The sequence below is a fragment of the Galeopterus variegatus genome, unplaced genomic scaffold (genome assembly GCF_000696425.1).
Source record: "Galeopterus variegatus unplaced genomic scaffold, G_variegatus-3.0.2 Scaffold233, whole genome shotgun sequence".
Classification (NCBI taxonomy): domain Eukaryota; kingdom Metazoa; phylum Chordata; class Mammalia; order Dermoptera; family Cynocephalidae; genus Galeopterus; species Galeopterus variegatus.
The window spans coordinates 710,891-738,648 of NW_007726344.1; the positions used below are offsets into that span (position 1 = coordinate 710,891).

The 27,758-nt window shown below is 52.1% G+C and overlaps 2 protein-coding genes and 4 non-coding genes across 6 annotated transcripts; 5 read left to right on the forward strand and 1 right to left on the reverse strand.

The window, feature by feature from the left end:
* The first annotated feature begins 9,775 nt into the window (after positions 1-9,775).
* Positions 9,776-14,194, forward strand: ZNF213 (zinc finger protein 213). The gene is made up of 5 exons (XM_008566297.1): positions 9,776-10,207; positions 11,092-11,200; positions 11,410-11,483; positions 11,638-11,761; positions 12,699-14,194. The coding sequence occupies exons 1-5, from the start codon at positions 9,809-9,811 to the stop codon at positions 13,355-13,357; spliced, it is 1,365 nt and encodes a 454-aa protein (XP_008564519.1). The 5' UTR covers positions 9,776-9,808; the 3' UTR covers positions 13,358-14,194.
* Positions 14,195-15,373: 1,179 nt separating this feature from the next.
* CASP16 (caspase 16, apoptosis-related cysteine peptidase (putative)) lies at positions 15,374-20,216 on the forward strand. Its single transcript, XM_008566317.1, has 11 exons — positions 15,374-15,448; positions 15,529-15,669; positions 15,801-15,996; positions 16,100-16,188; positions 16,825-16,935; positions 17,074-17,241; positions 17,716-17,938; positions 18,265-18,381; positions 18,776-18,850; positions 19,316-19,419; positions 20,103-20,216. Exons 1-11 carry the CDS (start codon positions 15,374-15,376, stop codon positions 20,214-20,216), a joined length of 1,413 nt encoding a protein of 470 aa, XP_008564539.1.
* An 808-nt stretch (positions 20,217-21,024) lies between these two features.
* TRNAR-CCG lies at positions 21,025-21,097 on the forward strand. The gene has a single exon. It is a non-coding gene; the product is annotated as a tRNA-Arg (tRNA).
* Positions 21,098-22,678: 1,581 nt separating this feature from the next.
* TRNAR-CCU lies at positions 22,679-22,751 on the forward strand. Its single transcript has one exon. It is a non-coding gene; the product is annotated as a tRNA-Arg (tRNA).
* A 3,351-nt stretch (positions 22,752-26,102) lies between these two features.
* TRNAK-CUU lies at positions 26,103-26,175 on the reverse strand. The gene has a single exon. It is a non-coding gene; the product is annotated as a tRNA-Lys (tRNA).
* Positions 26,176-27,161: 986 nt separating this feature from the next.
* On the forward strand, positions 27,162-27,233 carry TRNAP-UGG. The gene has a single exon. It is a non-coding gene; the product is annotated as a tRNA-Pro (tRNA).
* The last annotated feature ends 525 nt before the right edge of the window (positions 27,234-27,758 follow it).

Below are 27,758 nucleotides of genomic sequence, written 5' to 3' on the forward strand. Positions count from 1 at the left end.
TTTGTATCTTTGATGATCTAAGAAAATTTCAACATGTATTGGCCAAGTGCCTATCGTTTAGACTCAGTGACAAATGAAAAATGGCTCTTATAGAAGAAAGCCAAAGTTTTTATCAGTTGAGATCTTTCAGTTTGCCTTTAGGGCTGGAATCTTAATTATTCAATGGTAGAGATTACCAACAGAACATAGACCATGCAGTTTGAGAAGACTCTAGGTGGCTTTGTAATAGGCTGAATAATGGCCCCAAAGATACCAGGTTCCACTTTCTGAAACCTGAAAATGTTACCTTATTTGGAAAAAGAGTCTTTGTATCAGAGATTGGATAGATGTGCTTTGAAGATGGAGGAAGGGGACACAAGCCAAGGAATGCAGGCAGCTTCTAGAAGCTGAAAAATACAAGGAAATGGATTTTCCCTCAAAGCTGCCGGAAGGAACCAGCCTTGCCACACCTTGTATTTAGTAGTGAAATTGATTTCAAACTTCTGACCTCCATGATTGTGAGGTAATAAATTTGTGTTGTTTTAAGTCACCAAATTTGTGGTAATTTATTACACCAGCAATAGGAAACTGATACACTTGCCCTTAATGAACCCTCCTAAAAATAGCAACATTCCATTAATAAATTACATTAGATAAAATATCTTTTGGTTAATTACATAACTAAAAGCATAAAAGTATTCATATAGCTAATGATCATGTAATACTTATGGCTCTCTGATTGCAACAAAGAAAGCCAAGCCAAGAAAAAAGGGGACATTTTTAAAAGATACAAGTTGTCCAATAGAATAGGCTGGTCTCAGGCAGGACCTGGGGCTAGGGAAGCTGTTCTAGTCTCCCTGCCTTTCTCCTGCTGGCTTCCTCAGATTTTTCCCATCTCTGTTTAGGCACATTCTTTTTTTTTTTTTTTTTTTTAAAAATGACCGGTAAGGGGATCTTAACCCTTGACTTGGTGTTGTCAGCACCACGCTCTCCTAGTTGAGCTAACCGGCCATCCCTATATAGGGATCCGAATTACTCTACCCCATTGCCTTGGTGTTAATCAGCACCACTCTCCCAAGTGAGCCACGGGCCAGCCCTTCCAGTGCAGTTTTCCACTGGGGCCAGTAGAGGGCAGAGGAGGGAGCCCAGGAGCGTCCACTGCCGCAGCCCTCCCCAGTCTTTCTCCTCCGCCCGCTGTGCGTGCGCGCGGCAGCCACGCCCTTCTCAGGGGTCTGAGGCTCAGCCTTGAATTGAAAGCGGAGGCACTCCTTTGAGTTTCTGTTTCGTCCTTTTTCACTCCTTCAGTCCCAAGGGCAGAAGTTGCTACCTTTGTAACTTTTAGAGACCTCCCTTACCCCTCTTAGTAGTGAACCATATTTTACAACTTAGTTCTTTATATTAAAAATTCTGTTCAGGGCCGGCCTGTGGCTCACTCGGGAGAGCGTGGTGCTGATAATACCTAAGGCCACTGGTTCGGATCCCAAATAGGGATGGCCGGTTAGCTCACTGGCTGAGCGTGGTGCTGACAACACCAAGTCAAGGGTTAAGATCCCCTTACTGGTCATCTTTAAAATAAAATAAATTAAAAAAAAAATTCTGTTGCAAATTACTGGTGTGATTTTTATCTCCTGATTGGAGCAAATGATACGATGGGGGAAAACATAGGCCGCTTCAAGAGAGGCCATTACAGCTTGTATTTGTCAACTCAAAGCATGAATATCCTTATAAACTTGCATTCCAGGAACATCAAATTTGTCCAACACAGCCAAGACAGCAGATCAAATCATCTGCTCCTTCCCGACTTCCCCCAGGGCAGATCCTTTTTGCATAGTAAAGTAACAGTGCTTCTCTGTCCTTAGCCTCAAACAGGGCTGGGAGGAGGTAGAGGCCGTGGCTTTAGTGGCAGGTGTTGTGGAAGGTGCTCTGGAAGACACCAAGAGCCCCCAGGCAGGCAAAACCTGTGTGGAATTATGGGAGTCTCCCCCAAATGGCAGGCTGTTACACTTCCCACTGTGTAACCGAGACGAAAAAAGAAAGAATTACTCAAAGTACCATGAATGAGGCCTGGAGGAACTGCAGCCCATCAGGGGAGCAGCAGCCCTGATTCAAAATCAGCCTTTCTTTTTATTGACAAGATGAGGAAGTTTCACAAGAAAAATCAGTTGATTCAATCATCAAAGAAGGACATAAAAACAGGCAGTGTTACAGAAGTAAATTATGGCTAAGTATAGCTTTAAACAACTGAAACTAGTAACAGTGTAAAATTAACAATGTGACATTCCAGAATGCAATTTGTAAAAAGGTACGTTGATCCACCAAACAGCTTGTCCTTAGCAAACATTTTATTTTCCACATTCTTCCCTACAGCGATTTCCTTAGCATATTTAAACAGCATTCAAACAGTTTCCTTAGCATATCTTAAGAACAATCAGTAGGTTAGACAGTCAATAGTCCTTCCAGCCGGAATCAAACCAGCGACCTAAAATAGTCAAAGTACACAATCCCATCCCTAAACAGTGATTAGAATTGATTAGATGGTTTTTGCCAAACTTATCTGTGGACTATTGTCCCCTACTCGAGGGCTATAGCCCCATACATGCATTTACCTAAAAATCCTATTCTAAGATCAAAGAAGAATCAAGATTTCTAACCCCTCAACAGCAGGCAGTGGGCAGTGGGCAGTGCTGGAGCCAGTGTTTTCCAACTGTGCTCCTCAAGGAGCTTTAATATCCATTTTGGAGCTTTGGGGACTGCTTTGGGTTGAATGTCTCCTCCAAAGCTCTTGTTGGAACTGAATCCCCAATATGGTATTTGATAGGTGGAGCCTTTAAGAGGTGATTAGATTGTAAAGACTATGCCCTCGTGAATGGCAGTTATGAATTTATTGTCTCTCAACCTGAAATACACTCTTTTGTCCTGCTTTGTGATACTGAGCTGGATCCTGCAGACACCTCCTTTGCTAGCCAACTTGATGCTAGTCTTTGCCAACAGGGGGCGCTGGAAATACAATGTCAGGCCAGAGCTGGAGAAAGGAACTTTCTTCTTCCCAGTGCAGTTTTTTCTTTAAAGAAAAAAAAAAAAAAGATAACGGGTAAGGGGATCTTAACCCTTGACTTGATGTTGTCAGCACCACGCTCTCCTAGTTGAGCTAACCGGCCATCCCTATATAGGGATCCGAATTACTCTACCCCATTGCCTTGGTGTTAATCAGCACCACTCTCCCAAGTGAGCCACGGGCCAGCCCTTCCAGTGCAGTTTTCCACTGGGGCCAGTAGAGGGCAGAGGAGGGAGCCCAGGAGCGTCCACTGCCGCAGCCCTCCCCAGTCTTTCTCCTCCGCCCGCTGTGCGTGCGCGCGGCAGCCACGCCCTTCTCAGGGGTCTGAGGCTCAGCCTTGAATTGAAAGCGGAGGCACTCCTTTGAGTTTCTGTTTCGTCCTTTTTCACTCCTTCAGTCCCAAGGGCAGAAGTTGCTACCTTTGTAACTTTTAGAGACCTCCCTTACCCCTCTTAGTAGTGAACCATATTTTACAACTTAGTTCTTTATATTAAAAATTCTGTTCAGGGCCGGCCTGTGGCTCACTCGGGAGAGCGTGGTGCTGATAATACCTAAGGCCACTGGTTCGGATCCCAAATAGGGATGGCCGGTTAGCTCACTGGCTGAGCGTGGTGCTGACAACACCAAGTCAAGGGTTAAGATCCCCTTACTGGTCATCTTTAAAATAAAATAAATTAAAAAAAAAATTCTGTTGCAAATTACTGGTGTGATTTTTATCTCCTGATTGGAGCAAATGATACGATGGGGGAAAACATTCACAACCACAAATTATAAATCGCCTCGGAGAAAACTCAAAACAGAAAGATGTAGAACCTACAATAAACAAACAAAACAACATTTTACTGAGTTATGTGAGTTAAATAAATACATACTTACGGATGGGAGTACTTATTGTAAAAATGTCATTTCTCCCCAGTATTATTAAGCTATATACTCAATAAATATTTCAATCAAAATGTCAATGGTATAGGTATTGGAATTGATAAAGTTGTTCTGAAGTTAATCAGAAAAAATGCAGTAGTCTAGTCAATAAAATTCCAAATTTGGGAATTTGACCTATCAAAACCTACTGTAAAGCTAATAAGATGTATTACTCTTTCAGAGGGAGAGAAGAAATCTAGGGTTATCAGAGGTAGGAGGGGGAGGGAGATTGGGATAGGTTGAGATTGGACACGGGGCATAAAGAATAAGTACAATTTGTGACAATATACATACTAGTAATATTGATTTGATCAACATGTCAACATTGAACCCCCAAAATCTGTATAATCAATTATGATTCAATAAAAATTAAAAAATAAAAGTTAAAATAAATTTTTATTTTTGATCACAGGTTTAAATGATAGTATTTGAATATAAATAGAATATTATAAAATATAATAATTTGTTAAATTTAATAATAAGGCATTATAAAATATGTTTAATAAAAATTATCACCTGTTTTATTAAATGTTAGTTTAAAAATATTACTACATAAAGTATTATTAAATACAATTTATATATTAGTAAATACAAAAAAAGCTAATGAGATGTAAAAATGAATGGAACGTAACTGGAAATTGATAAACAAACTTAAGTCTATAATAGAATTTAGATATAAAATATGAAAGAGTTAAAAAAGGATGGAATGACAGTTGTGAAACTGCCTAATCTGGCTTTCATTAGGGGGACAAATACATTTTATATATTTCTTTCATTTCACCGAAATAAATCTCAGAGTAATATTTAAATTTTAAAAATTGGAAGACACTTTCAGTATTTTTAATAATGAAAACTTCAGTAATTTTTAGTATTTCATCTAAAAATACAGATGACAAGGTCACAGGTTTGAATCCCCGTACCAGCCAGCCGCAAAAAAAAAAAAAAGTAAAAATACAGATGAATAGAACGTTAGGGTACAAAAAGCCTTTTTAGCCTGACTCCAATGGAAGAAACCATATGAAGAAAGAATGAGAGCTTTAACTAATATTTAAAACTTCTATACTGGCATAAAAACCGACTTCCATACACATGATTGGTATCAAAATTTAAACTACAATAAGAAAATATTTGTATCATTTTAAAGGGTAAATCAATTTATTCAACAAATACTGAGTTCTTACTATGTGTCAGGCTGTGCTAACATATCCTTAATATACAAAATTGAGTACATTGAGTATATCCCAATACAAAACCCAGGAAATAATAGGCAGTTCACAAAAGGATAAACAGAAATAGCCAATAATAATTTTTAAAAAGAAAGCATATGTGGCTTCACTAGAAATCAGAGAAATGCAATCTGTAACTATAATCATGGAATTCCCTCCACTAGGCTGTTGCATGGAGTGAGAGATATGTAAAACACTTAGCTTAGTGCCTAGGATATAAACATTAATATCTATTACTGTGGACAACAGCCAGACCCTGTAAATGTCCACATCTTTGAGAACAGAATAAGGTAAACATTTGATTCTCAAATGGAAGTGCAAAGTGTAACATTCTTTCTGGAGGACAGTTTAGAAATATGTATCCGAAGTTGATTTGCCAATTCCATTTCTAGTTTTTCCCACGGAAATGTTCTAGCAAATGAGCAAATGTGTATGTAGAAGCGTATCTGCAAACACAGAAAAATGGAAACAATTTAAATGTCCTTACCGGCCAACCCCCTCCCCCCACCCCACCCCCAAATGTCCAAGGGCAGGGGACTTTAAATAAAATATGGAACTTCCATTCAATGGAATACTATGCAGCTTGCAAAATTGATAAATTTTATTTATACATGCTGATATGGAAAGATATCCCTGATAATACTATTGAGTCAACAGAACATTACTTTTCTGTAAATGTAATTCCTAATTTCTATTAGAAATATATTATAGATGTAGAACCATAGGAACAAAAAAAAATTTTTTTTTTGGCAGCTGGCCAGTACGGGGATCCAAACCCTTGACCTTGATGTTACCAGCATAGACGAAGATATTAATAGTGCTTATTTCTGGATGGTCATATCAGGAATGTACTTTATCTTCATTCATTCAAAAAATATTTACTGAGCACCTACCACACGCCAGGCGCAGTCCTAGGTACTGGGGGTAGGGCAGTAAAAACAGTGCCCTCATGGAACTAATTATCGTCGAGTAGTGGGAGACAAATATTCATAAATATATGATGTCAGGCAGTGATAAACGTTGGGGGGGGGGGAAGCAGGGCAGAGGCTGTTTACATAAGGTCAGGGAAGGCCTTTATGAAAGGGTGACATTTGGGCAGAGGGTGAGGGAGTTAGCCCTGTAGATATGAGGAGAAACACCTTTGTTAATTTTCCAACCCTTTTCTTTTCTACACCAAGCATGCAATATGTGCATAATCAAAACAAAACAAAATGAAAACGCTCCTTCCATTTCAGAAAAAGATCTGGAGCCTGAGATCTTCTCCAGGCCGCGGCGTGGAAAGGGTGGGAAAGTGTCCCAGTGTAGAAAAGGAAAGAACATGGACATGGCTCGCCTCTTCTGGACCCTCCGGGCCCCGGGGCCCCGCCGCTCCGCGCAGACGAAGCTGCAGGGGGGAGAGCGCAGGACTCCGCCCAGGTCAGCGTCCCCGTCTGTCGCATTCTGCTGAGCGACCCAGGACGGAGAATCGCTGCAGGAGGTTCCGCGCCCCTCACTGGCTGCATTTCACAGGAAGCTCCACGCCCCTCTAGGAGCTTTAACTAAAGACTTGGGAGTAGCGGGACCCAAGAGGCGGGAAACGCGTTTCCCCGGCCCAACCTCCAGCTCCGGGCCCACGACCCACTCTTTGGAGTGGAAAGAGACATGGGCGGAATGAAGGGCCAGCCCAGCGCATGCCTTCCGGCTGAGCGGGCGCTCCACTAGGAGCTCGGCCAGGTGCCGTCTCCGCTAGTCAGACCAGCCTTGGCTTCTCCTTCCCGCCGCTCAGGGACCACAGGGGCAGAGACAAATGAGTGAAAAACTCAGACAAAGGAACTCTGACGGAATCACGACGCAGACCTCCGCCTTTCATACCGGGTCCATGGGCATGACGGTTTTGGCGTCGCTGCCTTCTGATTGGCTAGCCCTGGAAATTCTCCCCGTTCATTGGCCATCTGTCGGGGAGAAGGCAGGCCCAATGGTCAAACGGACTTCTGGAGGGTGTAGTTCCAAAAACAGCAAGGCGCATGCGCTGCGTACTTTCCCGGCGAGCCCCGCGCGGACTTCCGGCTTCAGGACCTGGTAGCGGAAGTGGGAACGCTTAGGCGGTCTTGGGAGGTGTGTGTTCCGGGGGCGGGGACCGGCGACGCGGGCAGCCGGGCTCAGAGGTCGGGTACGTCTCAAGGATAGTAGGGAGGGGGTAGGATGGTCAGAAAGTCCCGACCAAGGACTGTCGGAGAGTCCCTGAGTCCCTGAGTGCCTGCCAAATGCTAACTGCAAGAATTAGTTTATGTACACAAGGCTTGCTTGCATTGGCTAAAACAAAACAAGCAATCACCCGATCGCACCCAACTAAGCATAAAAACTGAAAGTAAATCAGGCTTGGCACCGCAGTTTGAATTGGCTGCTGCGGTCCCGTCCGGAATAAATCTTTAAAACTCCCTTCTGAGTGTGTCTCCTTTGATTTTGCTTATCTCCTCCTCTGATCTTGTCATCTCTTCCCTGAATTGCTACATTTGTATTTTCATTTGTCTTTTATGGAGATAATTCATTACGATTTTATATGCTGAGAAAATTATATTAAGTGAAACAAGTCAGGCACAGAAAGAGAAATACCACATGTTCTCACTTATTTGTGGGAGCTAAAAATAAATAAATAAATAAATATACAAACAAATAAAGGGTGTGGGGGGGGAAGACACAACAATCACAACAATTCCTTGAACTTGTTAAGACAAGTGAACAGATGTGATGTGGTGGGGGGGGGAGGGGGGAGGAAGAGGAATGGGTAAAGGGACACGAAAATCAACTACAATGTATATTGAGAAGTTAAAATAAAAAATAAAATAAAATAAAAAGCATGACAAAAGAAAAATAAAAGATTTTATATGCCGAGGCAGAATGTGTAGTCACAGTTTTCATCTCTCTTCTGTTGCCATCACTTTTCTGGCGTCTATTTTTTGTCTATGGGTAAGTTTTGCTGCTCTTTTCTATCATTTTTATAGTAATTTCGTATCAAGGGTTGTATTAGTTTGCATAACAAAATACTGCAGATTGATGGCTTACACAACAGACATTAATTTTCTCAGTTCTGGAGGCCAGAAGTCCAAGATCGAGGTGTTGGGAGGGTTTGCTTTCTTCTGAAGCCTCCTTGGCTTGCTGACGGCCACCTTCTTGCTGTGTCCTTACAGGTCTTTGTTTGGCTCCGGCCGGGTCAGCGTCCCCGCCTGCCGCGTCCTGCCGAGCGACCCTGGTGAGTCCTGGCCGTTTCCGAGGTGACTCTTCCTCGGTCAGTGGCGGATGAGAATGGCGCGCCTACCTTTAAGGGGTCGTGTGAGGAGTAGAAGAATCAATAAAGTGCTTAGTGTGTAGCAGAGAAGAATTGGAAACAACCCGAACGCATCCCTCGGGTATTGGCTAAGAAACGAGCACATCCGTACCGCGGAAGCTCCTAGTGCGCTAATAAAGAAACACTGCTAGGTGGAAACAGCAAATTACGAAACAGCACATGCAGTAAGATCTCATTTACGTAAAGACACATCAAGCACTTTTTTTTTTTTTCCCATTTCTACGGATAACATTTTCAGTAAAAGTACAGGAGGAGATCTGGCACGATAATGGGGGGAGGGTGCAACTGTGAGAAAGGGTTTCTCTTTTATGTATTTCTGTATTGTCTAGATCCCTCAATCCCGCTCCCCCACCTTTTTTCTTCTTTCCAGCTGGCCCGTACGGGGATCCGAACCCGTGACTTTGGTGTTACTAGGTCCACACCCTCCCAAGAGAGCTAACGGGGCAGCCCATTCCTGTACCTCTCCTTTTTTATTACCATGGTTTCTATTTTATCGTTGAAACAAAAAACCAATTAAAGAAAATTTTAAAATATACTTTTAAAAACTATCGTTACATACATTCATATATACCTGTTGATAAATGGTTTTGGTTGGTGTCTGTGAGCCCTTCTCTGACACCCCTAGGCCAGATGTGTTTCGGAATTCAGAAGTTTTCAAATTTGGGAAAGGTAACGTAGTGCACAAATGGCATATCAAGTAACACTTCCAGCAACATCTGGGGCAACACTCAATAATCAAACACAGAGTTTTCTTACTGAAGTATCAGGCACATACAGAAAAGCACATCATAAATATAGCTGTATAAATTTTTATGAGCTGAACACGTATGTTGATATTTCTGCTGTAAAACGTGTGAACATTTACATTAAGTGGCATAAGCAGAAATTATAAATATGCTCGTCTCAGTAGGTTAGGTGGTATTACCACCAAATGAGCGAGGTTTGGTTTTGCTGTTAAATGAGTCATGAAAAACCTACTTTTGGGTTTCAGAATTGAGGATAAGGAGTTGTGGGCTTGTATTAGTAGAAGAGACAGTCACGTGAGCAAAGCATTAAAGAAGAGCCTAGAAAAGGCGTCAGGGCCGTGAAAGGGAGGATACTGCAGCTCTTTATGTCCTTTCAGGCTGGTGTATGCTCATGTATTCCACACCCTGCCCCCAAAATCTGCTCCTTCACTTTTTTCCCAGGGATGCGTGTCCAGATGCCGGCCTGGCTGCCACAGGGGATCCCGCTGGGAGACTGAAAGGGCAGGCTACAGGGCCTGGGTTGAGGCCGACCAGCCCTGAGCCTTAGGCCAGGGGAATGGCAGCCCCCCTGGACCCCCCAGAACAGGCCCCTGGGGAGGGAGAAGGGCTTCTGATCGTGAAGGTGGAAGACTCCTCCTGGGAGCAGGAATCTGCCCAGCAAGAGGACAGCAGGGATTCTGAGGCTTGCCGCCAGCGCTTCCGGCAGTTCTGCTATGGAGATGTGGGTGGGCCTCACGAGGCCTTCAGCCAGCTCTGGGAGCTCTGCTGCCGCTGGCTGCGGCCTGAACTGCACACCAAGGAGCAAATCCTGGAGCTGCTGGTGCTAGAGCAGTTCCTGACTGTGCTGCCTGGGGAGATCCAGAGCTGGGTGCGCGAGCAGCACCCGGGGAGTGGTGAGGAAGCTGTGGCCTTGGTGGAGGACCTGCAGAAGCAGCCAGTGAACGCCTGGCCACAGGTGAGGGGCCCCTCCCACGTCAGGGGGCACCAGGGTGGTACCTGGGCTGGAGACAAGTTTCAGAGGGTAGGGGAGACGCAGAGCCTGAGGGAGTGTGCACACAAGCACGACATAACATGTTGCCTTTCTTTTTTTTTTTTTTAAAGATGACCGGTAAGGGGATCTTAACCCTTAACTTGGTGTTGTCAGCACCACGCTCAGCCAGTGAGCGAACCGGCATCCCTACATGGGATCCGAACCCAGGGCCTTGGTGTTATCAGCACCACACTCTCCCGAGTGAGCCACGGGCCGGCCCAACATGTTGCCTTTCTGAAAGGCACTGTCCAAAGTAAATGTAGTTTCTTTTTGGTGGCTTCAAGGGCAGAAGTAGGAACAAAGTGGGCATGTTCTAGAAAGGAGGTTTTAGCCCCACAGAGCTTCTGTAAATGTTTATTTGTGTTCTGTTCCAGGCTAGGCCCTGAGGATACAGTGATATGTATAAGGGCACCAGAGGGGGTGTGAGAAAGTACAGCTGTCCAGGGGTACCTGCTTTCTTGTGCAGTGTTGGGTCCTTGACACTGGAAGCATCTGGAAAGGTGCTGATGAGTAGCTAGGGTGTGGGGTTCTGCTCTTGGCAGGAGGGTCTCCCCACTTTCCTGTGCTCAGTGGCTATGATTCTGGGCTTTGGGGGCTGGTTCTTGCCTCATGATTGATCAGGGAGTGTCCTTGGACACACAGCACTGCCTGGTGTCACATTCTCTCTGGACTTTTCTGGGGCTCCACTGACCTCCTTCCCCACACCCCAGCATCCTGAGGGACGTGTGCTGTGTCTCCCTCCCAAGGATTAAACTCTGTCTCCTGGGTCTGGTCTCGGTGCTGATGAGCATGTTGTGGTTCCTGCACAGGCTGTGCCTGCAGAGGAGGTGGAACCCGAGGCTGCAGTCCAGAGATCCCAGGCCATGGTGGGAGCATGGAGCCAGCCGCCTGTACCCCAGGAGCAGCACAACCATGGTGGTGAGTAAGCCTCTGTCCTCATAGGTGGCAGAGTGGCCAGGCAGGGCCTTGCTCCTTCCTGGTGTTCCCAAGGGTAGCAGGCAGGGTGTTTCAGTTCTATGGAGCCCCAGCCTGCCTCTGCAAGTGCATGTACGCATGCAGGGGGTGGCTGTGGAGTCTCAGGCCCAGGCCGGGGCTGGCCTCTCTGAGGCTCTGTTTTTTTCCTTTAGCCCAGCATCCTGCTCTTCCTAAAGAGTGGAGTACCAGAGAGATGACAGATGCCTGCTTTGCCTCTGGGGTCCACGTGAGTTACCTGTTCCTTTGTCCTCGCCAAGGCCCTTGGCACTTCTGACACTGTCGAATGGGCCTTGCCCTCTCATCAGGGCCTCTTCCATCCACCGCAGGCTGTCTGGGAGGCTGTGAGCCATCCCTGAGCCGGGGCTTCTTGCTCATTCTAGGAACCTATGGCATTAGGAGACATTCCCTTCTACTTCTCCCGGGAAGAATGGGGCTCCCTGGACCCTTCTCAGAGGGATCTCTTCTGGGACATAAAGCGGGAGAACTCCCGGAACACCGCCCAGGGTAAGTGGGCGTAGCCAGGACCTATGGGATCCCAGCAGCAGAGGGTGGGTCCAGGCAGGTCCCCCCAACCCCCCCGCCAGCCTGCTGGAATCCTCAGTCTTCCTTCCCACCCATCCTTACCCGGTTGCAAAGCGGGCTTTCCCAGGTCTCTCTGAGAGCCCTGCGCGATTCCTTTCTTGCACTGTTGTTCAGTTTTCTGTGCCTCTGCACGAGTGTATGTGACAAGTGCCCAAGATGTGCGGCCCCGCGCTGAGTGCTCTTAAGGGCCTTTTCTCATTTGATTCTCACAACTCTGTGCATAGAAGTGTTGTCCTCATTTTACAACAAGGGACCTGAAGCTCAGAGAGGCCAGTGGACACTGAAGAGACAGAGCTGGGACTCTGGTGAGGCGTGGTTGTCCCCGCCCTTCTCAGCATTGGTGGGGCTCATCTCATTTAATCCGCACCACCCAGTGGGATGGGCTGGGGTCCCTCCCTGTGTATGTTCTTCAGTTTGGGGACCTAGAGCCTGTGTAATAAGGGAACCACAGTACCCCGACGCACTTGGTTCCTCAGTTTCCCACAGTGAGAGTCTGGATAATTTACTTAAATTTCAGAGTTTGAATAGGCAGTGTTTAGAGAGTGGGACTCTGGGTCCCAGTTGGAAAGCAGGGCATAGATGGGTTAGGTAACTTGTCCCAGGCCATAATTAGTAGGTGCCTCTGCAGGCAGGATCAGCCTACCTGGACACCTGAGGCTTACTGGGAACTGCTTTTCTGCGGAATATTATCATCAGCTGCATTTTATAGATGGGGAAACTGAGGCTCAAGCTGTGTGAACCCAGGCCTGGCTGAACCGGAAAGCCAGAGAGCTGGTCCCTGAGCCGTGTTTGTTTCTGGCCTCAGCTCTGGTCCCAGAACCAAGTGGGACTGAAGAGGCTGCCTCCTCTCCCCTTGCAGGTTCAGCATTTGGAAGCCAAAACGAGAGGTCGCAACTGAAGGAGGGGGTGACGGCATTGCCAGGCCAGGTGTGTGGCGACGTGACCGTGTCCTGGAGCCCTGAGGAGGCTGAAGCCTGGGAGAGTGAGAACCGGCCGGGTGCGGCCCTGGGCCGGGTGGCCGGGGCGCGGCAGGGGCGGCCACCCACGCGCCGGCGCCAGTTCCGGGACCTGGTGGCCGAGAAGCCACACAGCTGCGGCCAGTGCGGGAAGCGCTTTCGCTGGGGCTCGGACCTGGCGCGCCACCAGCGCACGCACACGGGCGAGAAGCCGCACAAGTGCCCCGAGTGCGACAAGAGCTTCCGCAGTTCCTCGGACCTGGTGCGCCACCAGGGCGTGCACACGGGCGAGAAGCCTTTCTCGTGCTCTGAGTGCGGCAAGAGCTTCAGCCGCAGCGCCTACCTGGCCGACCACCAGCGCATCCACACCGGCGAGAAGCCCTTCGGCTGCAGCGACTGCGGCAAGAGCTTCTCGCTGCGCTCCTACCTGCTGGACCACCGGCGCGTGCACACTGGCGAGCGGCCCTTCGGCTGTGGCGAGTGTGACAAGAGCTTCAAGCAGCGTGCCCACCTCATCGCGCATCAGAGCCTGCACGCCAAGATGGCCCAGCCCGTGGGGTGAGCGGCTGGCTTGGACCCGAGGCCGTGCAGCCAGGTGCGCGCTTCCGGTGAGGCCTGGCTGCCGCGCGACCTTGGGGATTCTCCACCCCTCCGCGTCGTACACTCAGAACTCGCCTGCCCTGCGGACCTGCCCCCACTGAAGGGAACGGAGTTCCTTCCAGCCGCGTCTTTTCCCTTCTGCGCATGGGTCGGTCTTCCCCTCCAGTTTCCTGGAGCCCAGCCCAGCAGTAGCGCCGGCGCAGCAGGGTGGCTGAGGACTCAGGCAGGGCCTAGGTTCCCTTTCCAGAAGCCCCCTCAGCCTCGCTCCCGTGGCTCTTTGTCACCTGCCTTCTGTGTGCGTCTGCGGGCCAAGCCCTTTTCCCTGCCAACCTGTGCCTTCCAGTGGGGTGGAGGACTGGCCTTGACACCCCCCCAGGGGGCTGCTGGACTTGGGGAGGGACAGTGGCTTACACCTAGTAGAGTCTGGGTCCTGGGCGTGGCCCCGGGGCTCCACCTCTCCCATTTGCAGGCTATGACCACTCTGTCCCGGCCATTGCTCTCAGCCCCCGAGAGCCACCCACCCACCCGTCTGGTGAGGGTGGTGGTGCTCCAGCTACAGGGGGCCCACCCCAGAGAGCAGGAATGGGGCGCTGGCTGCTGCCCGCTCCTCCAGAGGCGCGGCCTCATGTACTTAACACTAGCACTCCATCAGCACTTTGCTGCTGACTCCTCAGCACTGTAGTCCGTGTTTCCCATCTGCATCGTTTGCAGATTTGTGTTGACAGGGACGGACCACAAGCCCTTGGAAGAGGCTCAGCCCTTGGGCCTCAAGAGGGTTTGAATAAATGTGGAAACCTGCCCCCGGGCTGTTTTGTTCTTTACATAGCTGCTGTGGGGGTGGGAACCTGGAACTCACATCCCTGTTCTTCAAGCCTGGGAGTCCTGGTGGCACATGGTGCTGTATGGCCACCTTGGCCCCAAAGGGCAGCCATGAGCCCCGGGACCCTCGTTCCCCCTGTGTCAGCTGGAGTCTGGTCCGGGGGCACCCTCCCTGCCCTAGTAGGAGAATGGGCAGCCGCACGGGACGGATCTTCACCAGGCTGCTCTCCTTTGGCAGTGGTGGAAGGAGGGGAGGGGCTCGGAGATGGCCGACTTGCTCGGTGGCTGGGGGTGCTACACGCATGCTGCTCGCCAGGTCTCCAGCACTGGAGGCTGCCCCATGCTCGAGTCCCTGCTGGGGAGAAGGCTGCTGACTCAAAACGGGCCCTGCCCTTGTTCCTGCCCAGCTCTTGACATTGCCTCTCCCCTGCCTGGCCCCAGGCTGGGGCCTGCACAGAGTTGGTGGGTGTGTGGTCAGAGCCACTGGTCACTGAAGTATGACTCCTCTTTCCATTCTGCTGTACCTTCCCTGTTCACCTGGTGGTGGCCTCCAGTGGCCCTGCCTGAGGGGAAGTGGGAGTGGGTAGAGACAAGAAGTTTCTGTCCCTTAGTAACTGGTCTGTGTGTGCCAGCCTCTGCCCCCAGGCCCTTCCTCAGCCAGCCCCTCATTTAACACACACCACCGTATGGTCACTGTGACAGTCCCCACTTCCCACATAAAGCGACCTCTGATGCCAGGTGGCAATTTCCACCTTTGGGGGCTCTGTACAGCTGTGTGCATGTCGGGGAGGGGTGGCAAGGTGGAGGGAACAGTACAAGGACTTTTTTTGGTGCTGGTGGCTGCTCCAAGGGGAGACACCCGGCTGTAACGAGATCAGATAGGAGCTTGGGCCAGGTTCTAAGAATAGGATTGGGCACAAGTTCCTGGCTCAGGTGGGGGTAGGTCAGTGCCAGCCAGGAAGTCACTGCCTGGAGCGAGAGGACAGGTTCAGGGGAGTGGGACCCAGGGTTTGCAGGGGAGCAGGGCAGAGTCCGCTCAGCTCATAAACAGAGCTGATAGGAGGTGGCGTGTGGAGAGGGCAAGGGTTGGGACCCAGGGCACCAGGAGCTAGGGCCAGGGAGTGAGCTCTGTGCTCGGAGGAAGCCCTGTCTGGCCCCCATGGCCTTCCTGGTGGCTGGGACCCTGCGGGTGGCCGCGCAGATGGCAGACGCTCAAGACAGCCTGGGGAGAAAGGTAGCGGGAGGCAGCACCCAGCGCAGCTGGCTCCTGACTCCCAGCAGTGTCCCAGCCCAGCTCTGGCCTTGTCTCCCCAGGGGAAGTACAGCCTACAGGGTCCAAGGGTGGCCCTGATACTCAGCAGCCCTGGGGTGCCCACTGCTATGGTCGCTGCCCTGGGAGGCGTTTTCCAAGCCCTGGGCTTTGAGAGCTGTGAGAGGAGGGAGTCCCCTGTCCAGGTGAGCTCACACCTGTCCCCTCCATGACCCCCAGCCCAGCACCCACCCTCACCTCACCCCTACCCCACCTCCCACCCTTATCCCTACACGGAACAGCCCGATTCAGGCCAGGCCTTCGCTCTTGCCCCTAGGGCTTCCTTGAAGAGCTGACTTGGTTCCGGGAGTACCTGGATGCCCGCGGGGGCCCTATGGGCTGTGCCCTAGTGGCCTTGGTGGCCCCCAGCGGACAGCTGAGGCAGCCACAGCGGCTTGTCCAGGAGCTGAGCTGCTGTGGGGCTCTGCGGGGCTGCCCCAAAGTCTTTCTGCTGCTCTCGGCTGGCCATGGGGGTGAGTAGGCTGGCAGGGCCCCCTGTTCTGGGTGGTGAGGCAGGGGCGGAGTGTGGGCAGGAGCCGGGCCCTTGCCTCAGGCCAGCACCGCTTCTCCATCCAGCTGCCCCGGAGCCCGGAGCCTTCCTCGCTTGCCTGGGAGAGCTCTGTGGCCGCTCTCATCACTGGTCCCTGCTGCAGCTGCTGACAGAGGTGGGGGCCCCAGCGGGGAGTCCCAGGGAGCTGGGCTCTCCTGAAGCCAGTGGCAGTCAGCAGTGCTCTTTCCCGTGCTCCTGCAGCCACACTTGCACTTCTGGCCACCCCTTTTCCTTTGCGGGGCCATGGCTGCCCCGTTAGACTGAGGGATTCTGGAAGCTGGGCTGGGAGTGGTTCTGGCCTGAAGGTCTCACTGGACAGTTGGGTGGCCCCTGGGCGGCTCTGGAGGTGCAGAGCATGGGTCCTAGCTCTGCTCCATGGCTCTCCCAGGCCTGGCACCCTCCCCAGGCAGTGCTCACCAGGTGAGCATGCCCCGGCAGGCCCTGCCCTGCTGTAGGGAGTGTCCCCACCTCTGTGCACGCTGATCCCTGGGTTGGGGGTTAATGATATGGCCTCCGTCTACTTGGGGACATGTCCATGACCTTGAGCCTGCACTAGAGCTCAGGTCTTGCTTACATCTATCCTGCCCTCCCCATCCTCCCTCCGACCTGGCAGGTGACCCCAAAGGACTGTAGTGGCCATGAGCCTGGGGGAGTCTTTTCCTGACCCAGGGTCCTGACTGCCTGCTTGGGTTGCACCCCTCCTCCCCCTTGGAGCAGCCCCTGAGGTGTCCTCGGGCCCCACACTCCCCAGCTCTTCTGCAGGGTGGCTGAGGAGTCCACAGGGGGCACCCGCTGCCCAATCCTTCGGAGTTCCTTGAGGGGAGCGCTGTTCCTGGGGGGCGTGGAGCCCAGGGGACCTGAGGTGAGGGGGACAGTCCTGGAGTCCGATTATGTGGTCACAGTTGCAAGTGGGACGGAGGCTCAGGGAGACCCAGGTTGGGGCGGCGGGGAGCTGGGAATCCTCTCAGAATAATTCGTATGCCCCTGACCCTCTCTGCAGCCAGAACCCAGCCTTAGTGCTCAGTATGACCTGTCTGGGGCCAGGGCTGCCCTCCTCTTGGCTGTGACCCAAGATCGGCCTGGGGCCCAGTACGACCTGGAGGTGCTGGGGGGCCTGTGTCAGGCCCTGGGCTTTGAGACCACCCTGAGGACAGACCCTACAGCCCAGGTGGGTAAACCCAGAACTTCTGGTGGTGCTCTGAAGGGAGGGTACCCCCTCCCTTCCTGAGAGTCCCCAGGGTCTTAGGACTCTCTCTTGGGCCTCTCATGGATCGTGGGCAGGAAGCACACTCACACGTCTAGCCTCCATCCTTCCTGCTGCAGGCAGTGGCCAGTTACTTCCCTGCCTTTGTTCTCCTCCCATGCTGGCTGCCTCTCTGCTTCCAGCTCAAAGCTTTACCTGCAAGGGTCTCAATTTCCTTCCTGGACATCCATCAGCCCGCACTGGACCTCCATGTTACCACCAGTGAGGCTATGCCAGGCCTTGCAGTGGGGGTTAGAGAAGGGCTTCTCCCTTGGGCCTGAGACTGGCAGGAGGTTAAGTGGGCAGGGGTCTGGAGAAGACTTCTCAGCCCTGTGGAGGGCAGCCAGGGGCTGGGAGGAGGTGGTCTTGGTCCAGGTTTCAACCTTGTCCCTACCCCAGGCTTTCCAGGAGGAGTTGGCTCAGTTCCGGGAGCAGCTGGACACCCGCAGGGGCCCTGTGAGCTGTGCCCTTGTGGCCCTGATGGCCCATGGGGGGCCACGGGGGCAGCTGCTAGGTGCTGATGGCCAAGAGGCACAGCCAGAGGCACTGGTGAGGGAGCTGAGCCGCTGCCAGGCGTTGCGGGGCTGCCCCAAGATCTTCCTGCTTCAGGCCTGCCGTGGGGGTGAGCGGAGCTGCCCGGCCTCCAGCCTGCCCCTCCTGCCCTCGCTTTCCTCGGCCACCCTCAGCCTCCCGGGACTCACTGCCTACCTCCTCCAAGAAGCCCGAGCGCCTGCCCTTTCCTGCTCCCTCTCCCATCCTCCGCTAGAGGTCAAGTCCACAAACTCAAGCCCTTAACCCTTGGCACTTGTCATTTGGCCTGCCCCAGAGCTCAGGGGTTGGGGTGGGGGGCTCTTGCCTTGACCCCACTGTTTGCACGGGGACTGGACCCTGGAGGCACCCCCAGGTATCCACCGAGTGAAGGTATCTGCCTCTCCCCTCCTTCCCCAGGGAACAGGGACACTGGCGTGGGGCTCACAGCTCTACCCTGGTACTGGTGCTGGCTGCGGGCACCTGCAACCATCCCTTCCCATGCAGACATCCTCCAGATCTATGCTGATGCCCCAGGTGGGTGCTGCTCTCCTTTCAGAGCCCGGGCTTGGGCAGGGCTAGTGCTAGGAACTGTCCAGAGAGCATTTCAAGGGCTAGACGTCTGCCGCCACTTCTGTCCTCTCTTTGCCAAGACAATGGGCAGGAAAAGTCTTCCTAAACTGCAAGAGCCTTTGGGAAGCAAGGGCTTCTTCCCTGTTTGAGCCTCCCAACAATCCTGGAGTCAGCAAGGTGAAATAGCTTTTCTGAGGTCACACAGCCGGTAAGTGGCAGGGATGACCTTTGAACTCCCTTGTCTTGCCTGCCCTGTACTCTTTCCATGGCCCTGTGCTGCCCTTGAGCCAGAGATGGAGAGACTGTGGAGGTGGGGGAGTCCCAGGATACTGGTAAATGGAATTGACTCCTCCTGCAGGCAGCTCCTCCGGGAGCCCCACTCCAGGGAGCTCTGATCAAGCAGACATCCTGTCCGTCTATGCAGCCACCGAGGGTAAGAAGACCAGCCATCAAAAAGCCCGTGGTTGCACAGGGTCCAGCTCCCTGGTCTAGGATCTGGAGTGGTCTTAGGGGCAGCCAGGGCTTAGAGTTGGGGCACAGAGGCACCAGCCCCATTGCTGTTAAGCCATCTTCCTTCCGTGGTTTATTATTTACGATAGTAATGATGTGAGAACATATTAAGTGCTGTGTTTCTCCAGGCTGTAGATTCCACAAGGGCAGGATAGATGTTTGCCACAGTGCCCTGCCCAATGCCTGGCACATGTTAGGTCCACAGTAAATATTCAATATTGAATCTACTCCTATGTTCACTCTGCAAATATTGAGCAGCAACTTGTTCCAGATGCAAGAAGTCCCTGATCACTGCCCTGTTCTCTTGCCTGACCCCTGGCTCCTGTCTGCTTCCTGCCCCCAACTTTCATCAAAGATGTGACGCTCTGGCTCTGGTTTCCTGACCTAGGCTGTGTGGCCTATCGGGATGAAAAGGGCTCAGACTTTATTCAGACGCTGGTGGAGGTCCTCAGAGCCGATCCCGGGCAAGACCTCCTGGAGCTGCTGACTGAGGTGCGTTGGGGTGGGGTTGGGTGACAAAGGGAGAGGGACTGTATTTGTCCTTCTCCCCAGCCCTGGTGCGCTGACCAGCTCCCATTAACCCCGCCAATGAAGGAGGGATCCCCTGCCTCACTGGTGCCAGGTGGCCTTGCGCATGACATCTGACACTGGACAGATGATATGGTCAGAAGTTATTAGTCACATATACTAACTAAAGTTCCGGGGAGAAGGACACTGCACACCATGCAGGGGGGCCGCATGGGGGTCACACTTGGGAGCAGAGTGAACCAGCAGCGCCAGTGGGAAGCAGGGTGTGCAGTGACAAGATGGTGAGATCCCCCCCCCCACCCCCCTGGTGCCCGCAGGAGGATGTGCTTGGTTTGTTTGAATAATCTCGCAGGCTGGCAGGGAACTGAAGCTGTTAGGTTGAGGACCGGGTGGCCTGCAGCTAGTCTGGGGATAGGGGCACTATGGGGGTGGGGAGCCTTTCGCACTGGGTGGGGGACATAGCTGGTGAGAGCAGGGGAACCCGCGTTAGGCCTTCGGGGCCCTCCTGTGAGGCTCAAAGACGTCAAGGCAGCACATGAAATTTCAGGCCTTGCAATACCCCAGGCCAGGGCCGCCGGTGGGTGCCAGGCCGAGCCCCACAGGGCCTGGCGTCCTGGGCACAGGCTGACAGAGCGTGGTCCTCCCAGGTCAACAGGCGGGTGTGTGAGCTGGACGTGCTGGGCCCTGACTGCGACCAGCTCCGCAAGGCCTGCCTGGAGATCCGCAGCTCGCTCAGGCGCCGGCTCTGCCTGCGGGCCTGAGGCGCCGGCGGCCGCCCGGGGTGTGCTGAGATGTGGGCGGCCGCTCCCAGCGCCACCGCCGACCCCATGCACTGCGGGTTCCTCGCCTGGAGGCGGGGCAGGCAGTGCGGGGGTTGGCGCTTAGCTGGCGTGTAATAAACGTGTGTGGACGGTCGCTGCGCTGGGAACAGTGCCTGCTCTCAGGGACGCGTGAAGTAAGTGGGATAACGTATGTGAAGCAGCTGGCTCTTCACAAGGTCACAGTTGTGCCCCTGGGAGCCAGAGACCCAGCCTCCAGGACTAAGCAACCCACCGTGGGCTGGCGGGGCTGGGTGTGCTGGGAGCGCCCCAGGGAGAAGCAGCCCTGGGAAGGGGCCGCCCGGAGCCACGTGCCTCTCCCATAAGCGTCGCGGTGCACGCGCATCCCCACCGGGCCCCGCGCCGGGGGTCACGCAAGTGCGGGAGAGGCGGCCTCTCCTTCCAGTCGTCAGAGTCGAGCCGGGCGCCGGGAGACTCTGGAACAGACCATCGCAGGTTCACCGGGAAGCGACGGGCAAGCGCCGTGGCGGGGGCGCAGCTAGCAGCCTGCCCCAGGGCACCAGGCGGCACGTGGGGGAAGAAGTTTGATAGGGGTGCCCGCCAGGGGGCCAATGCGCAGGCGCAGCCCGCGTCGCCCGTTCGGCCCCGCCCCGCCCCGCGGCCCCTCCCGGAGCTCCGCCCACGTGCCCGTCCGAGGGGCGGGATCCTCTTACTAAACATGCACATCAATGCACACCGCGCAGACTCCGCAGAGGTTTTATGAGAAAAGCTAGAGAGCTCGCTGCTGCGGGGCCGCGTGGCCTAATGGATAAGGCGTCTGATTCCGGATCAGAAGATTGAGGGTTCGAGTCCCTTCGTGGTCGCTGGAGTTCTTTTCCACAATTTCGTTTTAAAATTTTGTCTTCTCTGGGGACTGCACCCTACGCAGGCCTAGGGCACTCGGGCTGCGCCATCCGTTCGCCCCGCAGTGCGTAGAGACCGCTCGGACGCCGCCCCGCGCCGTGCAATCGCGCGGCTCGGCACCCAGCGCCACTACTGCAGCTGAGGCGGCTCGAGGGCAGTGCAGGACCGACGCTGGCCGGACATGGGCAGACTGCGCAACCTGAGGCCGGGCCCGCGAGCCCAGGATCGCAGAGGCAACTGGTCACACTAGAGTTCAGGTGATGAAAACCGTGATAGACAGGGGGTTGGGATTACGTGGGACGGGGTGGGGAGTCGCCCCAAGGGGGTCAAATGACGTGCATTTTAAAATTTAATAGATGATTGCGATGAGAAATTTTGAAAATAGTGATAGTTGCACAATATTGTGAATGTAATTAATGCCACTCAGTTGTACACTTGAAAATGGTTAAAATGGCAAGTTTTGTTTATGTACAGTCGTCCCTCGGTCTCTGGGGGGGATTGGTTCCTCGACCCCCGCGGAGAGCAAACTCCTTGTATGCTCAAGTTCCTGATATAAAATGATGTAGTGTTTTTATATAACCTACACGCATCCTCCTGTATACTTTAAATCATGTCTAGATTACTTATAATACCTAATGCAATGTATCTGCTATATAAATAGTTGTTATAAAAGAACAAAAATAAAAATAAATAAATAAAAAGTAAATAGTTGTTATAGTGTATTGCTGAGGGAATAATGACGAGAAGAAAAGTCTGTACATGTTTAGTACAGACGCAACCATCCATTTCTCCCCCGGAATATTTTCGATTTGTGGTTGGTGGAATGTACGGATGCGGAACCCACGGATACGGAGGGCCGCCTGTATATATATCCAGTTTTGTAAAATAAAATCTAATAGATTATTTAAAGTTTTTGCAATGAGAGTGTATCCTTAACTCTAGTGTAAATGTATATCTAACATTTTAAATGGAAAGAGTATATCCAGGATTGATATTTTACCGGGAGAAAAGGTCTCTACCTGCTGAACCCGAGTTCTCACCAAGGAATTCCGGTGAGGGGAATAATCAGGGCGCAGAGTGGAGAATCCTCGATTAGGGCAGAGGCTGCAGAGCATTGCAACTGGAGGCAAGCACTCCGACAACAGGGGAGGACGAGGGACGAGGACCACTGCAGAGCACGCGATGTGCACTGCACCCCTTTCCCATATACGCAGTCACTCACGCCTCTCGCTGTAGTTAGCCCAGTATCCAGGATTCTGTAAAGGAATCACGTAGGAATTGAACCCTGGACTTGTCACATCGTAAGCGAGAATCGTTACCTCTAGGCCAACCAGACAAGCCAGGACGACAGTCTCTTTCAGCTCCATCTGCACCTGTGCCGTCTCCTCGCGGTCCTAAGGATGCTCAGGAACGGGCGAGATGTGACACATCGAGGGGTCAGCAAAGCCAGGATGGGGACCGGGGCTCTGGGGAGGGGGATGGTAACCACGGCGAGGTGACTGAGAAACTGGTCTAAGACGAGCGCGGACTCTCACTTATCCGCCCCGGTGGCCTAATGGATAAGGCATTGGCCTCCTAAGCCAGGGATTGTGGGTTCGAGTCCCACCCGGGGTACGGGAGGTGGAATTTTAGGCACTCTGCAGAGAGGGAGGGGAATGTAGGATGTATCTATGCATGCACCATGCTCGAAGTGTACTGATAAGTCCCTATTAAAAGTCAGTATTCATTTTCAGACAAAGGTGCATGTTTTTAGTTTTCAGCAAAGAGTGGGTGAATCTTTCGAACTTTTTAAAGAACGATTTATTCTATTTCATGATATTTAAAAAATTGTTCATTTTTCTAGGTGTCTTCATTGTATTGTGGCTACATATATTTTCAAAAATCCTTATCTTTTATGAACACACAGAATTATTAAGAGATTAAATTGCAGGACAACTGGTTTGCCTTTATTATTATTGTTATTATTATTATTATTATTATTATTATTATTATTTTGGTGGAGGGTGGTATGGGGATCCGAACACTTGACCTTGGTGTTATAACAAGACAATGGGTTTGCTTTAAAATCACCAGCAGGATGGAGGTGTAGATGAAAGGAGCTTTAAGTTAATAATGGCGTTAAGTTGGGGGACATGAGGCATTATACTATTTTCTCTGCTTCACTGCATCTTTGAAAGTGTCCATAATAAAGTTTCCTTTAAAAAAAAATCCATACATGACTTCATCCTCGGGGTAAAAATTTCCCAAACTACAAGGCACGGTGCAGAGTAAAATTAGAAGCTTCACACACTAGACTAATAGAAGTGTAGTGGATTGAATTATGTCCCCCAAAACTAAAACAAGCTTGAATTGTATCCACCAAGTTTTATGTGTTAGAAACTTAGCCCCGATGGTGACTGTTAAGAGGGTGGGAAATTCTATTATGGTGATTGTAAGGTGGGGCCTTGAAGAGGTGTTGGGTTGTAGGACCGTGCAGTAGTGAGTGGATTAAAAACGGTGGTCAGGGGCGTGGTTGTGAGGGCTTTAAAAGAAGAACGTCTGTCTTTCTCGCTCTGCTCTCTCTCCTTCCACCGTCTTGCAATGTGAGACCCCTGGGTCACTGTCGCCACCCCCAGATGGACTTTGGACTTAGCCTCAAAAACTGTAAGCAATAAACGTCGTTTTCTTTAAAAATCACGCAGTTCCATGTATTCTGTTATAAGTAAAATAAACGGACTAATACAAGAAGCATCTGATTTATGATAATTTGGGAGGACTTGATTACACCTGTCTCAGTGCTGGGGACAGATTATCTAGGCAGCAAACCAACAAACAGAGGAACAGTTAATATGTCAGATGGAGAGAACAAATCTATGGTTATTAGAGGGGGAGGGGGAGGGGAGGGAGAAGTGGGAAGGGGAAAGGGGAGGGAAAAGGGGAGGGGGAAGGGTAGAGATTGGATAAGGGGCATAAAGAATAAGTATGATTTGTAACAATTAATATGCTAATAAAAATAAATTAAAAAACAAAAACAAAAACAAAAAAACCATATGGAGTTCCGGGGGTGAAGAGAGAAGGGCAGAGATTGATACCAACCTCAAGAAACTCAAAGGATTCAGGGGCGGTGGCTCCCAACATATGCCCATTTAATTTGCCAGTCTGGCCCCTGCCTACCCCACCTCCCTCCACCCAGAAAAAATGGATTATAGCAAAGGACAGTGGACTATCACAGACTTAACCAAGTAGCCCCAGGGCAGCTGCTGTGATAAATGTGGTATCTTTTCTGGAGCAGATTAACACAGTATTGTATGTAGCAAGTGGCTACTGACTTGCTACGTTTTAATACCCATCGGGAAGGAGGATCGGGAGCACTGTAGTTTTCGTTCAGCGCCACTACTGCTGGACAGATGGAGTGGACAACAAGGCACTCCCAGAGCTATATTAAGTCACCTGACGGATATAGTCAGAAAGAACTTAAACTATCTGAGCATTCCAAAGAACATCATATTGGTCCAGCAGTCTAGATGTTGCTGTGAAGGTATTTTTAGAGATGTGATTAATATTTAAATCAGTAGACTTGAGTAAAGCAGATCACCCTCCACAATGTGGGTGGGTCTCATCCAATCTGTTGAAGGCCCTAAGAGAACACTGAGGTTCCCCTGACGAGGAAGGAATTCTGCTTTTGGACTGTCTTTGTACTCAAGACTGCAACATCTACTCCTGCTGGAATTTTTTTTTTTTTTTTTTTTTTTTTCCAGCTGGCCAGTATAGCAATCCATGACCTTGGGGTTATAAGGCTGTGCTCTAACTAACTGAGCTAATGGCCAGCCCTCTGCTGGAATTTCTGACCTGCCAGCATCCCTTGCAGATTTCAGACTTCCCGGTCCTCACAATCATGTGAGCCAATTCCTTAAAATAAATCTCTGTCAATATTTCTATTTCTATCACTATCCCCACCTCCCTATTGGTTCTGTTTCTCTGAAGAACCTGACTAATACAGTCTTTTTTGGAGGAGGATGGTGCCTCCACCCAGACACCAAGGGGGACCTGGCCTCCCCACCCGCAGCCCCAGGGTATGGAAGCCTCGGTTTTCTTTTTTGCTTTTTTCTCTTTTTGGCGGTCAGTAGAGGGATCCTAACCCTTGACCTCGGTGGAAGCCTGGCTTGGAGCCAGGACCGAGAGTGGCTGGGTGCCAGAGCTGCAGGGGCACCTGGAGGAATGGACCCCTGGAAACCCGGGTACCCGGACTACGCAACATCGCGACTCAAAGGATGCGGAGCCTCAGGGGCCGACGTCGCTAACCCTTCCAGCCCCCCCACCCATCCCCAGGAGGGAACCCATCCCCCTTTCTTCTCACGTTAGCGGAGACAACTAACCTCTACTCAGAGTAGCCCACGGTTTCCAATTTTCTTTGTACTTTAGAAAGGGGAGAGGGGTTGGGACACACAGTGTTGTGGGAGGCGAGGGGCCTGGGGCACGGGGAAGAACCCCCCGAATACAGACGAGGGTCCAATGTGGGTCCCTGCTCGGGGCCATAGTGAGGGAAGGTCCACCTTTAGCTGAAAATCCACGTCCAGTCGTCTATTGTCCCTCTCGCTCATTCGGCGGTGCTGAGATTCAACCTCATCGGTGGTGGGTTCACGCCCTACGTCGGCGGTGCTCCTTGACCTGGCCTCGTTAGCTACTGCCCTGATCGCGGGACTTTCAAGGGGGTCCCTAAAAGGGGACCCCCCCCCCCTCAGGTCGAGCATCCTGCAGAGAGGGCGCTGTGTGTACTATATCTGGAACTTTTATGCATATGTAATTTTATGTAAATTTCAACTTAAAAAATCATTTATATATAAACAATAACGAAACGAAAACAACCGGCTTGAGACAGATTTTGAGGTCGGTTGGTTGCAGGAGTGTGTCGTGTCGTGTCGTGTCGTGTCGGTCTTGGTAAACCGGGAACAATCTCCCCAGTCTGCTGGGTTCGGGCAAAACTTGCGCCCAACGTGGGGCTCGAACCCACGACCCTGAGATTAAGAGTCTCATGCTCTACCGACTGAGCTAGCCGGGCATCCACGATGATACCTTCTCTAGAAGCTAGCTGGAGTTCTCCTGGACTTCGATGTCCTACAATTGGTGGGGATGGGTCCTAGATCCTAGACACGCTGCTGTCCGTCTATGGGTCTGTGTGGCCCTTGCAGCTCCGGCGAGCGGGAAAGTCGGGTCAAGGGCGTGGGGATGGAGGTCACTAGAGATGACCAGGGAGGAACTCGGTGTGATCCTCGCTTAGGGTGTGAGAGGTTCCGGAGTCAAATCGCGGACGGTCCCTCATTTTCAAACTCTCAGCCCACTTTAGGGCGGGCCGCAGGGACAAGCCAGGGAGACTTTTCTCCTTCCCCGGACTCCAGTGAGAGGCTGGATCCTTTGCCTGTGGAAGAGGGGAGAAAAGTTTGGAGCGTTCGTACAGCCTCCCGTTTGGCGGGAAAAACGAATCCTGACCTCTGCCGTGACCTCTGTATGGGGTATTCCAGAGCTGCGCGGGTCTTCTGGGCCAAGCCCAGGCCTACAGGGGGCTTGTCTGAGGACAGGAGCCTCAGGGTCTGTGAGGGACCCCGGATCCCTTCCCGGGCTGGTCGGCTGGAGGCGCCAGAGTCTCGTTCTCAGGGTCCTGGGCTTGGGACCCAAGTTGGATAGAGTTTCTGGGCTGGGGTCCACCACAAGAGACCCCCGCACTCACCCAGGCCACACAGACTCTCCCTCTCCTCCCCGTGGGCGGCAGCCCGGAGTCCCTGGTCCTCCTCTCGTTGCTGCGGCCTCTGGAGCCAGCGCTGCGGGGCTGGCCGGCCCTGGGGGAGGCGGGGGCAGGATGCAGGGTCCTGGTGACGCTGCACGTCCCCCCACACACTCCCTGTTGGCTTCCGGCTATCGAAATCGAAACCTCCCCCTGAACGCCCTCCAGACGGGACCAGGGGGCCTGGACAACCGCAGGTCCCGGGGCGGGGCGGAGCGGCAGGTGCAGGTCTCCAAGGACAGACCTCCGAGATCAGCTCGCGTGGTGGCTCGTTGGTCTAGGGGTATGATTCTCGCTTTGGGTGCGAGAGGTCCCGGGTTCAAATCCCGGACGAGCCCACTTTTTCCAGAAACCCACGGTACTTTCGGGTGCAGGCTTTGCAGCTCCGCGGAGTCCTGGGCAAAGGGAACCTGGTCATGGGGCGGTCCTGCGGCGGCCGCCCGCGATCTGCCAACTGCCCCTGGCTTTGCCTGGTCGCGTGCGGGACCCGCGTACCGCCATCCCGGCCGGAGGCTTCGATCAAGGGGCGGGGAAGGCAGGGGCGACTGAGGGTCGGGGGACTCCACACCCTCGGTGTTGGGGCCGCGAAGGGTGTGGGGTCACCGGGGAAGTCCGGAGGACTTCGTTCCGGACACGGTCTCTTTTCTCCACGCTGGAAGAACGGCAGCGTTTTAATAGGTCTTGTTGTTACTCTGGTGTAGTCAGGCCAACACATCAGGAGACCACGGCCTCTGAAAAGATAGTTTGTTACTCCGTTTCCAAGAGGAGGGGGCACGCCACGCTATGAGTGGCCACACGGGGAAGCACCAAGGTAGGTGGCAGGGATGGGGGTGGGGTGTGGGAGTGTGGGGGAGAGTGGAGGG

What these genes read in the sequence shown, in the direction of transcription:
- ZNF213 (XM_008566297.1), top strand. Translation starts at nt 9,809, where the DNA reads ATGGCAGCCCCCCTGGACCCCCCAGAACAGGCCCCTGGGGAGGGAGAA. An exon ending in GGAGCAGCACAACCATGGTG is followed by an intron (nt 11,201 to 11,409) that starts GTGAGTAAGCCT and finishes TTTTTCCTTTAG; the next exon opens with CCCAGCATCCTGCTCTTCCT. An exon ending in CTCCCGGAACACCGCCCAGG is followed by an intron (nt 11,762 to 12,698) that starts GTAAGTGGGCGT and finishes CTCCCCTTGCAG; the next exon opens with GTTCAGCATTTGGAAGCCAA.
- CASP16 (XM_008566317.1), top strand. Translation starts at nt 15,374, where the DNA reads ATGGCCTTCCTGGTGGCTGGGACCCTGCGGGTGGCCGCGCAGATGGCA. An exon ending in TGCTGCAGCTGCTGACAGAG is followed by an intron (nt 16,189 to 16,824) that starts GTGGGGGCCCCA and finishes CACACTCCCCAG; the next exon opens with CTCTTCTGCAGGGTGGCTGA. An exon ending in CGTCTATGCAGCCACCGAGG is followed by an intron (nt 18,851 to 19,315) that starts GTAAGAAGACCA and finishes TTCCTGACCTAG; the next exon opens with GCTGTGTGGCCTATCGGGAT.